Genomic DNA, 14,271 nt, shown 5'->3' on the forward strand with positions numbered 1-14,271 from the left:
TCCGTTCCCTAAGTTATGGTAGGCGGAGTCTGCCCTAGCGCTGGCCAATCGCATTGCAGAGCTCACAGCCTGGGAGAAAATAACCTCCCAGGCTGTGAGCTGTGCGCTGCGATTGGCCAGCGCTAGGGCAGACTCCGCCTACCATAACTTAGGGACTGGTATCTCCGCCTACTATAACTTAGTGAGCGGAGATACCGGAGGGCATAGCGGGAGAACGGAGCGGCGCCCGGGGATAATAGTAAGTGCAGTGAGATCCCCGGGCGCCGCTCTACATATCTGTATAGTTAGATCATAGTGTAAGAATCGGTGAAAGGTCCTCTTTAAGGGTGAAAGAAAATCAAATGGCAGGAAACCATATTAACCCAACAGGGCTTTGTTTATTCACTATTACTAGGAATGGCTTTAACTAGTCACACATACAAAACTAATTCAGGTGTTACTCTCAATGACTAACTGATGTAGACATAAATAAGCGCTTAATGCTAAAACTAAAGACAACTTTTCATGTTTTCAGGACTTGAGTGCGCATTTGGTTCTGTTTCTAGTCATGCAAGGGAGAGAAACTCAAAGGCTGTATCCTTCTCTTCTTGAAGTTCTTTGGCTGTTACAGTCATCTTTTCACAGGAGAAGTCATCAATGTTGAGGCCCTCGACTATTTTCCAGGTCTTGTCCTGTTCAAGAGCAAAATATTTATTTAAAAAAAATCTTAGCATCAGAGAAATAAGTGGCAGGACTTTACAAAACACCAATTATGTAACATAACGGTACCTTGATAGTAACAGGGAATGAATAAAGAAGATCGTTCGGTACTCCATAACTATTGCCATCAGAGGTCACGCCCATGGATACGTGTTCTCCCTAATATAGAAAGACAAATTAACAAGGAATACACTCAGCATGGAATCCAACTGTTTCAAGGGGAATTCAAATAGGAGATGCAGATCCTGAAAAGGGCAGCATGGTACTTGTATGGAGGCCTGCGCACTACAGTGTTCTTATACCAGCCCATAGGTTTCCTTATGTGTCCACAGTCATGTGTAAATGAAATTAAAAAAATATATATATTGGTCTGTAACCTCCATTAAAGTCATTGTCAGATTTACACCACAAAATTGTTGGGCAGATTATCAGGAACAAACGTACACTCTATAATCTGCCTGTGGAAATGTGCTGCCAGTCGCCAGATGCTCATTCATCGGGTGAAAGGATCTTTCACGCATCACATAAAACAATTTCTGGGCAGCAGATCGTGCAGTGTGAACAGCAATTTGCTTCCAAGAAACAATAAATCTGTAAGAGGACGACCGATCGCAGTAGCCATCGCTCGTCCATACAGTGGAGGTGATTGCTGCATGTAAATGCAGCTCCTTTCCTCCACCGACGAGCAGGCAGTTATTGGGAAGGAAGGGTTCCTTCCCGATAATTGCCTGCTTGCTCGGAGAGTCTAAATATGGCATTGTTCTTAAGGCATCTAGAACCACGTAGATATCAGTCTTCACCATAAATCAAACAAGTTTTCCATCACTTACCTCCGGGGTTCCAAACCAGAGGTCGTGCACATGATCACAGATGGCTTTGGCAGCAGACATAGCGCTGGATAGCTTTCTCGCCGCAATAACGGCTGCACCACGTTGCTGGACAGTCTACAAGAACATTACAGAGAAAGTCATGTAATTTCTTTATATTTTACTACTTTTACACATTAAACACCTGGTTTGTGTCACTGTATTCTAAGAGCCATAGCCATTTTTTTTTGTGGAGCTGTATGAGGGCTTTATTGAATATACATGAACCTGATAGTTGTACTACTATGTATGCGCAGTTGTCATTGACTATAGAATCTAAGGGGTTAAAAGGACAGGATCAGAGTTCTTTGATCCCAGCAGTTAAAGCAGGGTGTCCGCTCTCAGGAGTGCCATTATGAGCAGTACTACATGAATAGTACTACTGCTGCTGCTAAATGTGCCCCCATCTCCTCAACCCCCCGATCCTCCATTGGGCTCCTGTAGACCAGCACTGTAATATATTACCAGGACTTCTGAGCTGCATGAACTTAATGAAGAGGACGCCAAGGCAAGACCTCTCAATGTATTCCAGTTCTGTGGCCAAAGAGAAGGAGAATGGGAGGCCGAGAAAAAGTCAATTATACACAGCCGACCAATTCATTTCAATGGGGTCGCAAAAGATGCGGACAGCACAGTCTGCTGTCCGCATCCGTAGTTCCATTCCGCGACCCCGCAAAAAGACACAGTATGTCCCATTCTTGTCTGCAATTGCGGACAAGAATAGGCATTATCTATCATAGTGCCGGTCATGTGCAGTCCACAAATTCCGGAATGCACACGGGCTGGTATCAGTGTTTTGCGGATCCGCAGTTAATGTCTGAATGAGCCCTAAGACTTAGCAATTCTAACTCTGCAGGAGCAGTCTTTACTCATGTAGTAATGCTCCTAATAGCTCTCCAGGGAGGCAATACTACAAGTTATAGGGTTCCCTTGGGATCCAATGTGTATTTCTAAGAGTTTCACAGAAATTTAATGTAGTCAATAACAGTACATTAGGCAGAGTAAATTGTACCATCCCCTAACCAGGGTTAGTTTAGTTACATGATCACAATTTAGCAGGCACATTTCATGAATACTTATATTTCTTACCGAAATAAATTTTCCTTTTAGCCAGCTGTCATCTTTCACAGCTTCAGAGACCGGAACATCCTTTCCCTGCAGCTTCACTGAAGCGTGACTAACATCAGGATACTGAGTGGAGGAGTGATTCCCCCAAATAATCACGTTCTTAACAGCCTCGGATGTCACATTCAGACGAAGAGCAATCTGGGGGGGGGGGGGGGGGGGGGGGGAAGCCTGTTAAAAGATATCTTTATACCACAAAAGCAGTTCTGGATTTTTTGCACCTTGCCAAGTGATCCTATTAATTTCTATCGAATCACCACTACTCTGCTATCCTGGCCCGCAACAGCGGACCAGCGCAGATAATTCTGCAACAAAGTTCCCGGTAAGAGAATTACCTGCACTATTTATCATTAGCTAGAACATGCAATGCATAAAACTGCATATTTTTTTTTTATTATAGCAGCAATGATTTCAAAGCACTGCGGGAGCTAAATGTAGGAAGAAACAGATCAGTAGACTGCGCTTGTAATTGTGACAAGACAATTCAGAGGTCAGATTTGGGAAAGGGATCTTTTGATAGAGGTTAAAAATCTGTTGTATCCAATTCATAGATTGGATTAGTCCCCCTCATTTATTCTTAACATTAAGAAATGGAGCAAAGAGCACTAAACATAGGCAGAGGTGCGAGTCTTACATAATCTCTGGAACTGTAATAAAAATGAATCGATATTGAAGTTTTTTTTCTAAATGAAGTTACAAGGAGATTAGAGGTGAATAGCTCATTCTGTCCATTAGTTGCACTCCCGAAGGGCTCAAGTTACTTTTTCTTGAGCCGACTACAGCTTGTTAAAAATTGGTTTTGCTTTAAATGCTCAAACAAAATAAAAAAAAGGGGGAGGGGGAATTTTTACCTTGCCAGTCTTGGGCTACTTGCACATCTGAATACTTTTTCAGTATTGAGATCTCAATACCGGAGGAAAACGCTTCTGTTTTGTCCCTATTCATTGTTAATGGGGACAAAACTGAACGGAATGGAGTGCACCAGAATGCATTCCATTCCGTTTGGTTGCGTTCCCATACTGGACAGAAAAACTGCTGCAAGCAGCGGTTTCCTGTCCATCATGGGATGCGGAGTAAAACCGATCCGGCATGACACACAATGCAAGTCAATGGTGCGGGATGTGTTTTCTTGGACACAATAGAAAACGGATCTGTCCCCCCCATTGACTTACAATGGTATTAATGCTGGATCTGTCATTACCATTTTAAAGATAATAGAACCGGATGCATTCATAACAGCTGCAGTCGGTTGCATTATCTCGACGGAAGTGTTTTTGCTGATCCCTGATTGATAAGGCAAAAAACACACGTATGAAAGCCTTAAAGAAAGAGAAGGCTGGTAGGGAGGATTTGATAATGTGTGATAATGAAAGCGTGAAAAGTGTAATAAGGAGGGAAAGAGCGCCAGTGTTAAACTGCCGACAGCACTGGCTAGGGAGAGGAGTACAAAAATCCCTTTTGTGGAACTTTTGTCATCAGGAGCAATGTGAACATGAAGTTTTAGTTTCCAGCTTCTGCTCCTGTAAGTGCTCAGGCCTGAAAGGTCTGTGGAGAAACCCTCTTTCCTCTAGATGCCCCCTTGTTGCAAATACTGATTAAACAGGATCATAGTAAGTGGATGCAAAAATCCAAATTATTGGCCCTTGTGACCGACTAAACTTACGGCAATCACAGACTAAACACATTAAAGCAGTTTCCTAAGCTTTCTTTTTTACTACCTATATAAAGTATTGAGAGGTGCAGGTCACGGTACCTGAGCTTTTGCTCTGTTATGGTCCAAACGGGTGAGACAGCTGAAGTTCTCTTTGGGGATGGATGGGGCAGACTTCAGTGCAGTCAGGCAGTTGGTGTTTGCAGGGTTTCCCACAACAATCACCTAGGGGGGGGGGGGGGGGGGGGGGGGGGAAAAAAAAAAAAAAACACCCCGAGTTAGCAATGCATGCATTCACTGTACATTACCCCATCATCTATGTTCACATAATGAGGCTGGCCATGCTTTAAACAAATAAAGATTTCTGGTAAGGTTTGTAGACCCTGCTCACTGAAGGATAGTTCTCACCGTCCAATTTGTCTGTCTATTCCGCAAAACACAGAATATGTTCTATATTTTGCAGCAAAATGCAGATCACTGACCCAATGAAGTCAATAGGTCTGCAAAAAATAAATAAAAAAATGCGGAAGCCACATGGACCACACCCGCATTTTGCGAACTGTAAAATAAATAAGGTCGTGTGAACGCAACCTAAGACTGGGTTCACAGTCAGGAAAAAATGCCAACTCTAGGAGCTAAAAGTGCATAGTTATTATTAAACACATGACTCCTACTTTTTTTTTTGATAGTTGTGTTTTTTCAATTGTGATATTTTTTTCATTTTTAACTGCAGGCTCACACCGCTTTATTTCCATTCCTTCTCTTTTGCTCAGTTAGAGGAGCAGAACAATGAAAATAACCGAAGTGCCAGATTTGTCATATAATGGACCCAAACAGATCCTACTGGCTATAAATCGGGTCAGTTTGGGAATCCACTTTATTAGTGGAGAGAAAATAAATACGTGTCTGCAGGATTTCTCTCTGCCGTTTTTCATGGAATTTGCAACAGAGGCCCTGAACAAGCCCTCATGCAGAGCTAAAAAAAATAAAAACTTAAGCCTAAATATGCATGTACAATAAAAAAAAAAAAAAAAAAAAAGTTTTACTGTGGTTTTGTAGCAGAAAAAAAAAAACCTACCCCAACTTTCACCTGCCCGACATATGCTGGAAAATCAAAATCACTATTTATAGCATTAACCAAGTCACCTTAACCGTCTTCTTCGCATATTTATCCAAAGCAGCACCCTGCGACTTAAAGATGTTTACATTGGCCTTCAACAAGTCCTTCCTTTCCATGCCCTCTCTCCTTGGCATGGAGCCCACCAGAATGGCAACATCCAGGTCCTTAAAGGCGACTTCTTCCTTGTCTGTAGCAATGACCTCTGCAGATAACACAATAAAAATTGCTAAATGGAATTGTGTAAAAATGGTGCTTTATAAATATATTAATACAAAAGTATATTACATAATTATCAACTGCAGATTGGGGGGGCAAATTACTTTTTCCATGTAATATGGTACAAGTATTTGGTCTAACGTACGACCGTAAGTAAGAAAAGATTTTAATGCAGTTAACTTTCAGTAACACAACTTTGTGTGTTAATCCAGCCTAGAAGAATAACCGCACGGTGAGGGTGCTGCCATATACTGCATCCTTCATGCATTATTTCACCCGTCTTTACCGATAATGACCACATGGTTAATCCACAAAACTGTGCGGCCTTTAAAAATGAAGACAGAAGAAACAACGCGGCTCTTATCAGGAGGCAGCGGAGGCTTGCACAGTGTCGGCTGTTAGAAAACTGTTGCACACAGCAGTTTATGCCCGGCTGAAACCTGGCATTTTTGCTGGAAATCAGTCGGACCACCCCAGACCCCATTACAGTCAGTGGAGATCCAGCAGGCTGCTCTGTGCCGGATTCACAAACGGAGATGTGAACGAGGCCTAAGTTAGGAGTGATAATATATACAGTACAGACCAAAAGTTTGGACACCTTCTCATTCAAAGAGTTTTCTTTATTTTCATGACTATGAAGGCATCAAAACTATGAATTAACACATGTGGAATTATATACATAACAAACAAGTCTGAAACAACTGAAAATATGTCATATTCTAGGTTCTTCAAAGTAGCCACCTTTTGCTTTGATTACTGCTTTGCACACTCTTGGCATTCTCTTGATGAGCTTCAAGAGGTAGTCCCCTGAAATGGTTTTCACTTCATAGGTGTGCCCTGTCAGGTTTAATAAGTGGGATTTCTTGCCTTATAAATGGGGTTGGGACCATCAGTTGCGTTGAGGAGAAGTCAGGTGGATGCACAGCTGATAGTCCTACTGAATAGACTGTGAGAATTTGTATTATGGCAAGAAAAAAGCTGCTAAGTAAAGAAAAACGAGTGGCCATCATTACTTTAAGAAATGAAGGTCAGTCAGTCAAAAAATTGGGAAAACTTTGAAATTAAGGGCTATTTGACCATGAAGGAGAGTGATGGGGTGCTGCGCCAGATGACCTGGCCTCCACAGTCACCGGACCTGAACCCAATCGAGATGGTTTGGGGTGAGCTGGACCGCAGAGTGACGGCAAAAGGGCCAACAAGTGCTAAGCATCTCTGGGAACTCCTTCAAGACTGTTGGAAGACCATTTCAGGGGACTACCTCTTGAAGCTCATCAAGAGAATACCAAGAGTGTGCAAAGCAGTAATCAAAGCAAAAGGTGGCTACTTTGAAGAACCTAGAATATGACATATTTTCAGTTGTTTCACACTTGTTTGTTATGTATATAATTCCACATGTGTTAATTCATAGTTTTGATGCCTTCATAGTCATGAAAATAAAGAAAACTCTTTGAATGAGAAGGTGTGTCCAAACTTTTGGTCTGTACTGTATATACACTTTCATTGCATTTATTCAATAAAACTTTTGGGGGGAAAAAAAAAAAAAAAAAAAAAAAAAAAAAAAAAACTTACCACATTGTATGTGCCGAAAGGATGAATTACAGATGCATTGTAAAAAGCACTTTACAAAACATGTTGTGCAATCCAGTCTGCACAATTAACCTTTGCTTTACAGATAAAAAGGACGATCATCCACGGTTTACTATGAACTTTAAATAAGGGGTTAGGGCTCATGCACACGACCGTATGCATTTTGCGGTCTGCAAAAAACTACGGATGACATCCATTTGCATTCCGTATTTTGCGGAACGGAACAGCTTTCCCTTCATAGAACAGTCCTATCCTTGTCCGTAATGCAGACAATAGGACATGTTCTATCTTTTTGTGGAACGGAAATTCAGACCTATGAAAATGCAATGCACACAGAGTAACTTCTGGTTTATATTTTTTTGCGGATCCATTGGATTGGTGGGAGAACTTCACCAGTTGCTAAAACGAGGAGACAGAAACTCAGGCTAATTTTTAAAAGTACAGGTACGCCAAGATGTAGAATTCTTTAAAAACTAGAGCACAAGTCACAATTAGGCCACTTTCACACAAGCGAGTCCCTAGTATCAGACTCGCAGCGCATGTTAGGGAGAGCACCCGTCCTGACATCCCAGCACTGACCGGGGTCACATAGCATTATATTGATTTATGATGCTATGTAACCCTTAGGCCTCTTTCACACGAGCGTGACAGATTAGGTCCAGATGTGTTTAGCAGCCATCAGTGAAAAACGCATTGTATTCGCACTTGCTTGCGGATGCAATGTGTCCGCCACTAAAGACCCATTCACTTCTATGGGGACAGGGCTGCGTGAAAAACGCAGAATATAGAACATGCTGCATTTTTCACGCAACGCAGAACTGATGCATAAAAAGAAAAGAAAAAACCTCATGTACACAGACCCATTGAAATGAACGGGTCAGGAATCAGTGCGGGTGCTATGTGTTCACATCACGCATTGCACCCGCGCAGAAAACTCGCTCGTGTGAAAGGGGCCTTAGAGGTCTGGAATGGATTGTATAACTCCAACAGCATTAGGTCAGTGTTATACAATCCATTACAGAACTGTAAGGGTTACATAGCATCATTAATCACTATAATGCTATGTGATCAGTGCTGGGAGTTCAGGTCAGGACCAGTCTTATACTCCCGCTGCGAGTCCGGAAAGCAACACTCGCTCAGCTGAAAAGGAAAGTTATGTTCAAATAAAAATAAAATCGTACAACTATTCAGAATGCAGCAGCAGCAGTCTCATGTTTGTGTCGACACACTGCTGGACAGAGAGGAGACAGACAGAATGAAAGGGAATCCACAAGGAGCGTCTTCCTTCACAGCAATCTAAAAAGTTTATATATTTTGGGGAGGGGGGGCACTTCCCTTTAATACCTGAAGGAAGCACTACAAGTCAACTGACTAAGTGCTTGTAGCCGTAGGATACTAATGACAGACAGAAGCTCACCTTTCAGCAGAGGCAGAGCGCAGTCCTGCAGCTCCATGACTACTCCATCCAAGACTCCCATCATGGGGGTAATATCCAGAAGCTTAAGTACAAGAGACTGCAAGAAACCCGAGGACAGTGCTAAGTACATGGAGCATAGTAAATGACACATATTACAGGGTGACTGGTCTGCTCCGTTACCTGGTCCTTTCCGAAGACATCGCCCTTGGCAATTCCATACAGCAGGGAATAGGCAATCTGACCAGCAGCTCCGGTCACGAGGACATGGATGGGTTCAGACTGAAGGAACAGGAAGGTCAGTCAGCATTAGATTCAGGATGCTACATCTCCCATATACCAGCTCCTCCATAGCGTAGAGTTCGAAAATACTGACTTGTGTAGGTTATGTGAAAAAGGCATTAGAGAAGTAAAAATATGTCTAGCATCCAAAAATACTGATGACTTGCCGGAGTGCCGGATCCAATATCAATTTACATTGAAGTGCATTAGTGCTGGATCTGGCATAAAGTGTTCCGGCAAAATGGATCCGGCTTTCCGGTCTGCGCAGACTTAAAATTTCAAAAAAAATTAATACCGGATCCGTTTTTCCGGATGACACCGGAGAGATGTATCCGGTATTTCAATGCATTTGTCAGACGGATCCGCATCCGTCTGACAAGTGTCATCAGTTTGCATCCGGATTCCTCAGCCGCAAGTGTGAAAGTACCCTTAACATGATTGATAACGCTCTTTGCCTCTCTGACTTTTTTGCTACAAAATCATGGTGACAACTTTATCTCACTGTGATTTTGTAGTAAAAAGATCAGAGAGGCACGGAGCGTTATCAATCATGTTACTGCTCCGTGTCTCTGCTGTCCGGAGCGGGGCTTGGCCGTCTTTCAGGCAGCAGATTCCACGCACGGCATCCGCTCGTGAGAAACAGCCCTTAGTCTATGTCCCGTAAAGCAGGACTCTCCTCCCGACACATCATTGGTCAGCATCTGCTAAACCCCTCACGTCACTGCAGAGAAAAACCTCACAGGTCTCTAGAAGAACGGCAGACATTGGGAATGTCACCTCTGCCGCCACCATAACAGGGTTCTCGTATTACCAGAGCCAGGCTGCTGCGTCGGTGCTGGAAAGTTTAGTAATGCTGCTCTGGATACCATCCCAGCATCCAGGGAATGTAGGTTGGCAACAAATATGGAATACAGGAGCAAGGTTGGTGTCAAAAATAGTTTTTTTTTCTGGCATCTGTTTTTTTGTCAAAAATGCCAGCTTCCAATTTCACCCCTGAAATGCATGCAAATCTAATCGGAGGCCCCATGGCTCCAATCAGTTACTATGACAGCCTAGGCCCTAGTGAAGGCACCCAGGCCTGTCTGTATGCTGCCTATTAACCCCTACCAGCTGCACAGCTCGACAGGTAGAGAGTATACATACACCTAGAAGCAATGAGCATTGCATCTTCAATGCTCCTAAGGCTACTGTCACACTAGCGTTATATAGGGTCACAATACCTAAAAAAAAAATATATAATAATAAACTTAAATTTTGTCCCCATTCATTGTTAATGGGGACAAAATGGAAATGCATTCCGTTCCATTCTCATATCGGAGAGAGAACCACAGCATGCTGCAGTTTGCTTTCCGTCCTGGGATGCAGAGCAAGACGGATCTGTCATGACCCACAATGCAAGTCAATGGGGATGGATCCGTTTTCTCTGACACACTCGAAAACAGTTCATGACGGATCCGTCTTGGCTATGTTACAGATAATACAACCGGATCCGTTCATAACGTATGCAGACGGTTGTATTATCAGTAACAGAATTTTTTTTTTTGCTGAACCCTGCCGGATCCAGTAAAAATGCTGGTGTGAAAGTAGCCTTAGAAGTTCTCTCTCTCTAAAAAATAAAATATTAACTCCCCTCCTCCAATTGATCGTGTAGCTGCCGGTCTCCTGTTCTTTCTTCATGACCTGTGGTGAGGTCACTGAGCTCATCACATGGTCCATCACATGATCCATCACCATGGTGATGGACCATGTGATGAGCACAGTGACATCACCACAGGTCCTTTTCCTCACAGATGAAGATAGAAGAGAAGCCGGGCTGCGCGAACAAGTGGATTAAGGAGAGTTAAATAAAAAAAAATTAAAAAAAAAATTTAACTACTCCAGCTCTATTGTACTATGCATTCTGTTTTAAGAATGCTATTATTTTCCCTTATAACCATGTTATAAGGGAAAATAATTACATCTACACTACCTTGAACCCAAACCTGAACTTCAGTTTTTTTTTCCACGTGGTATTGAGTATAGCAATACTTTTTTATGGTGGTGAAAGCCAATCAAAATTTTGGTATCGAAATGTTATCGAAAATTGGTATCGATCGGCGTAGCGTTGTCACGATACTAAAATTTAGATTCGGTTTCGATTTGGCGACTAAAAATTTAATTTGGCTCCTAAATTTTTCAGTTCAGGAGCCAATGGCTACTAGGTATTTTTTTTAGTCTGGAGCACTGAGGGGGTTTTCCCAGAAGTCTAATATTGATAGTCTATCCTCATCTGATCAGTGGAGGTCCGACTCCCGGAACCCCCGCCGCCTCAACCTAGGCCAGTGATGTAACATTTAATAGGTCACATGGCCTAAGAGCAGCTCAGTCCCATAGACGTGAATAGAGCTGAGCTGCAATACCAATCACAGCCGCTATACTATGTACGGCGCTGTTCTTGGTGAGCAGAGAGAAGGCCGTGGTCTCTCCGAACAGAGGTCCAGATCCCCCACCAATCTGAAATTGATGACCTATCCTGAAGACAATCAATATTAAACACCCAGAAAACCCCTTTAAAAAAGGGATTACGCAATGTTTCCATGGAGTGGTCAAGAAGGACTTATGTATGCACTTTGGCCTAGAGCAACCGGAGCTGTAAACATGTTTTTCTTCTGTGGAACATCTTGATATCAGACCGGCCAGCACTCCTGACGTGTCCGTGTCATCCATACAATACGGGAGCATTTATTCTTATGACTATGTTGTGCCATTCCTCTATTATTCCTGCTAGACAGTTACAAATAAAGGTACAACTGGACGTTACCAGTTGGGGGGGGGGGGGGGGGGGGGGTCCTGCACGGTCCGACACTGGCAGCACTAACTGGATAATGCCAGACTAGGGGGGGGGGGGGGGGGAAGGGGGGCCACTCCCCCCACTGGTTATATGCAGTTGTACTTTATTATTCCTACTGGAAGTTTATGAATAGAGGAATAGTACAACAGAGTCCTAAGAATATATTTATTTTATGCACTTATATAGCGCTACTATATTCCGCAGAACTTTACAGACATCAGCATCACACGGTCCCCAATGGGTCTCACAATCTAAGGTCCCTATCCGTACAGTATGTCTTTGGAGTGTGGCAGGAAACCAGAGTACCCGGAGGAAACCCACGCAAACACAGGGAGAACATATAAATTGTTAGTACATAGGGATGCAATTCGCTACTAAAACCAGACACGTCAGGGTATGACACATACAGAACACCCACCCATCCATCCAGTAGCAGTTAATGGGAGTGTAGGTGCCATGGAGGGGCTTTAATACCCTATATTGTACATCGCTGTGGGCAGCGGCCATCTTTATCCTCACAGCAGCAGCAGATCTGGTTTGTCAGACTTCATCACCTAATTTTAGACCATGAAGTCCGCGCAGTATAGCAACCAGCAGCACTGGTAATCACAACTCCTCTCTGCACAAATCTGACTCCTTTAGGCACAAGGTCAAGAAAGAAAAAAAAGTTCTAAACTGCAAAAAGTCAAGAGCAGAAAATTCATTGCCAAGGTTATCTATTGCAAAACCTGAATTCTCTCTAAGGCTGCACTAAGCTGCTATGGAGCACACAAGGTTAGTCTCCTGGCAACATGCCACAATTCTCCAGCCCAGGCCTGTACCGCAGCATTGCTAGCAGGACCAGGGACAAGAAGGCGGCTGTACTATACAATGGAGGCGGCAGCAGGAGCTTTATGTACGCGGCACAGGGTCACAGTACGGGCGGAGGGATCATACACACCATGATGCTTGACAGGCGGAGGGAGACGTTCCTTGCTCAGCAGCTTCTGTCACACTGAGAGCAGGTCACCTTTACCAGGGAGTCTTACAGCCGCGCGCACACACGTGACTGACACACCCCCTGCTAGTTTGGATTTTTCCCCTCCCGATGTGACGGGGCTCTGTAGTCTTTTCTCCCGCCGCCTTCTCACTCTTTCAAGGTTAAAAGCGCGTCTGTAGGACTACATTACCCGGCATGCTTCAACGTGGCGCGACAGATCATTCCGCTTCCATAGTTGGAGGGGGTCGATAGGGGATTCTCGCGTTATAAAACGTGAATGGTCAGTCACAAAGCGGAGTATAAGGCTACATTCACACGAAAGTGGGGAAAAAAATGGCCAAGAAAAACGGACACGGTGTTAGCTTTTCATGGACATTTTTGCATCCAATTTCTTGCAGTTTTGAATGATCATTAAAAACGGATGAATTTTTAAAAAAAAATATATATATATATATTTTAAAAGCCCGCAGTGACCTCAGTGTACGTGCCCCCCTGGACATCACATCCCCCACTATAGTATCCCTAATATAATATACTCAGCATAATCATTTCCCACTTAGGGCTCTTTCACATGAGCGTGTCCCTTGCGGGAATCAAGCTCCCTGTGAGAGAGGGATCCTGCGTTCTGGACTACAGAAGCCACAGCACTATACAGTACTGATTTATAATGCTGTGTGCCTCTGCCTGACTTTCTGGAACAGAATCATACTGTCAGCTTTATGTCTTGCAGAGGCACACAGCATTATGAATCAGTACTGTATAGTGCTGTGGCTTCTGTAGTCCAGAATGGGGATCACACACACAGTGTGATTCCTGCAAGGGACACTCTGTGAAAGAGACCTCAGAGGCTCCTAGTAGTGCCCCCCAGTATTATTAATGTTCCATTAGTGCCCCCCAGTATTATTAATGCCCCATTAGTGCCCCCCAGTATTATTAATGTTCCATTAGTGCCCCCTGTATTATTAATGCCCCATTAGTGCCCCCCAGTATTATTAATGTCCCATTAGTGCTCCCCAGTATTATTAATGCCTCCAGTAGTGCCCCCAGTATTATTAATGCCTCCAGTAGTGCCCCCCAGTATTATTAATGTCCCGTAGTGCCCCCTGTATTATTGCCTCGATTAGTGCCCACCCAGTATTATTAATGCCCCTTTAGTGCCCCCAGTATTATTAATGCCCCATAATGCCCCCCAGTATTATTAACCTCTTCAGGACACAGGGCGTACAGGTACGCCCTTATGTCCTGGTACTTAAGGACATACTTAAGGACACCTGTACGCCATGTGTATTTCCGATCACCGCCGCGCGGCGGGCGGTGATCGGAAGGCGGTGCCTGCTCAAATCAATTCAGACCTGCGGTTTGCAACTTTTTATTGTGCGGGCGGCAGCGGTGGTGCCATCGGGTCCCCATGGGGCTGTAGAAGTATTGGAATGCATTGTAAAGGATCAGACCCCCAAAAGTTCAAGTCCCAAAGTGGGACAAAAAATAAAGTGAAAAAAAAA

The 14,271-nt window shown here is 43.6% G+C and overlaps 1 protein-coding gene across 1 annotated transcript; it reads right to left on the reverse strand.

Annotated features, from left to right (window-relative positions):
* Positions 1 to 352: 352 nt before the first annotated feature.
* On the reverse strand, positions 353 to 12,873 carry MDH1 (malate dehydrogenase 1). Its single transcript, XM_040430132.1, has 9 exons — positions 12,731 to 12,873; positions 8,862 to 8,960; positions 8,682 to 8,778; positions 5,488 to 5,663; positions 4,444 to 4,566; positions 2,655 to 2,831; positions 1,530 to 1,643; positions 769 to 858; positions 353 to 671 (listed from the first exon to the last, which is right to left on the reverse strand). Exons 1-9 carry the CDS (start codon positions 12,731 to 12,733, stop codon positions 546 to 548), a joined length of 1,005 nt encoding a protein of 334 aa, XP_040286066.1. The 5' UTR covers positions 12,734 to 12,873; the 3' UTR covers positions 353 to 545.
* Between the last annotated feature and the right edge of the window lie 1,398 nt (positions 12,874 to 14,271).

This window comes from Bufo bufo, chromosome 4 (genome assembly GCF_905171765.1).
Source record: "Bufo bufo chromosome 4, aBufBuf1.1, whole genome shotgun sequence".
Lineage (NCBI taxonomy): Eukaryota > Metazoa > Chordata > Amphibia > Anura > Bufonidae > Bufo > Bufo bufo.

Excerpts from the sequence above, each read along its gene's own strand:
- MDH1 (XM_040430132.1), bottom strand. Across the intron at positions 8,779-8,861 it reads ATGTCTTCGGAAAGGACCAG|TCTCTTGTACTTAAGCTTCT; the intron begins GTAACGGAGCAG and ends GGTTTCTTGCAG. Across the intron at positions 859-1,529 it reads TCTGGTTTGGAACCCCGGAG|GGAGAACACGTATCCATGGG; the intron begins GTAAGTGATGGA and ends TTTCTATATTAG.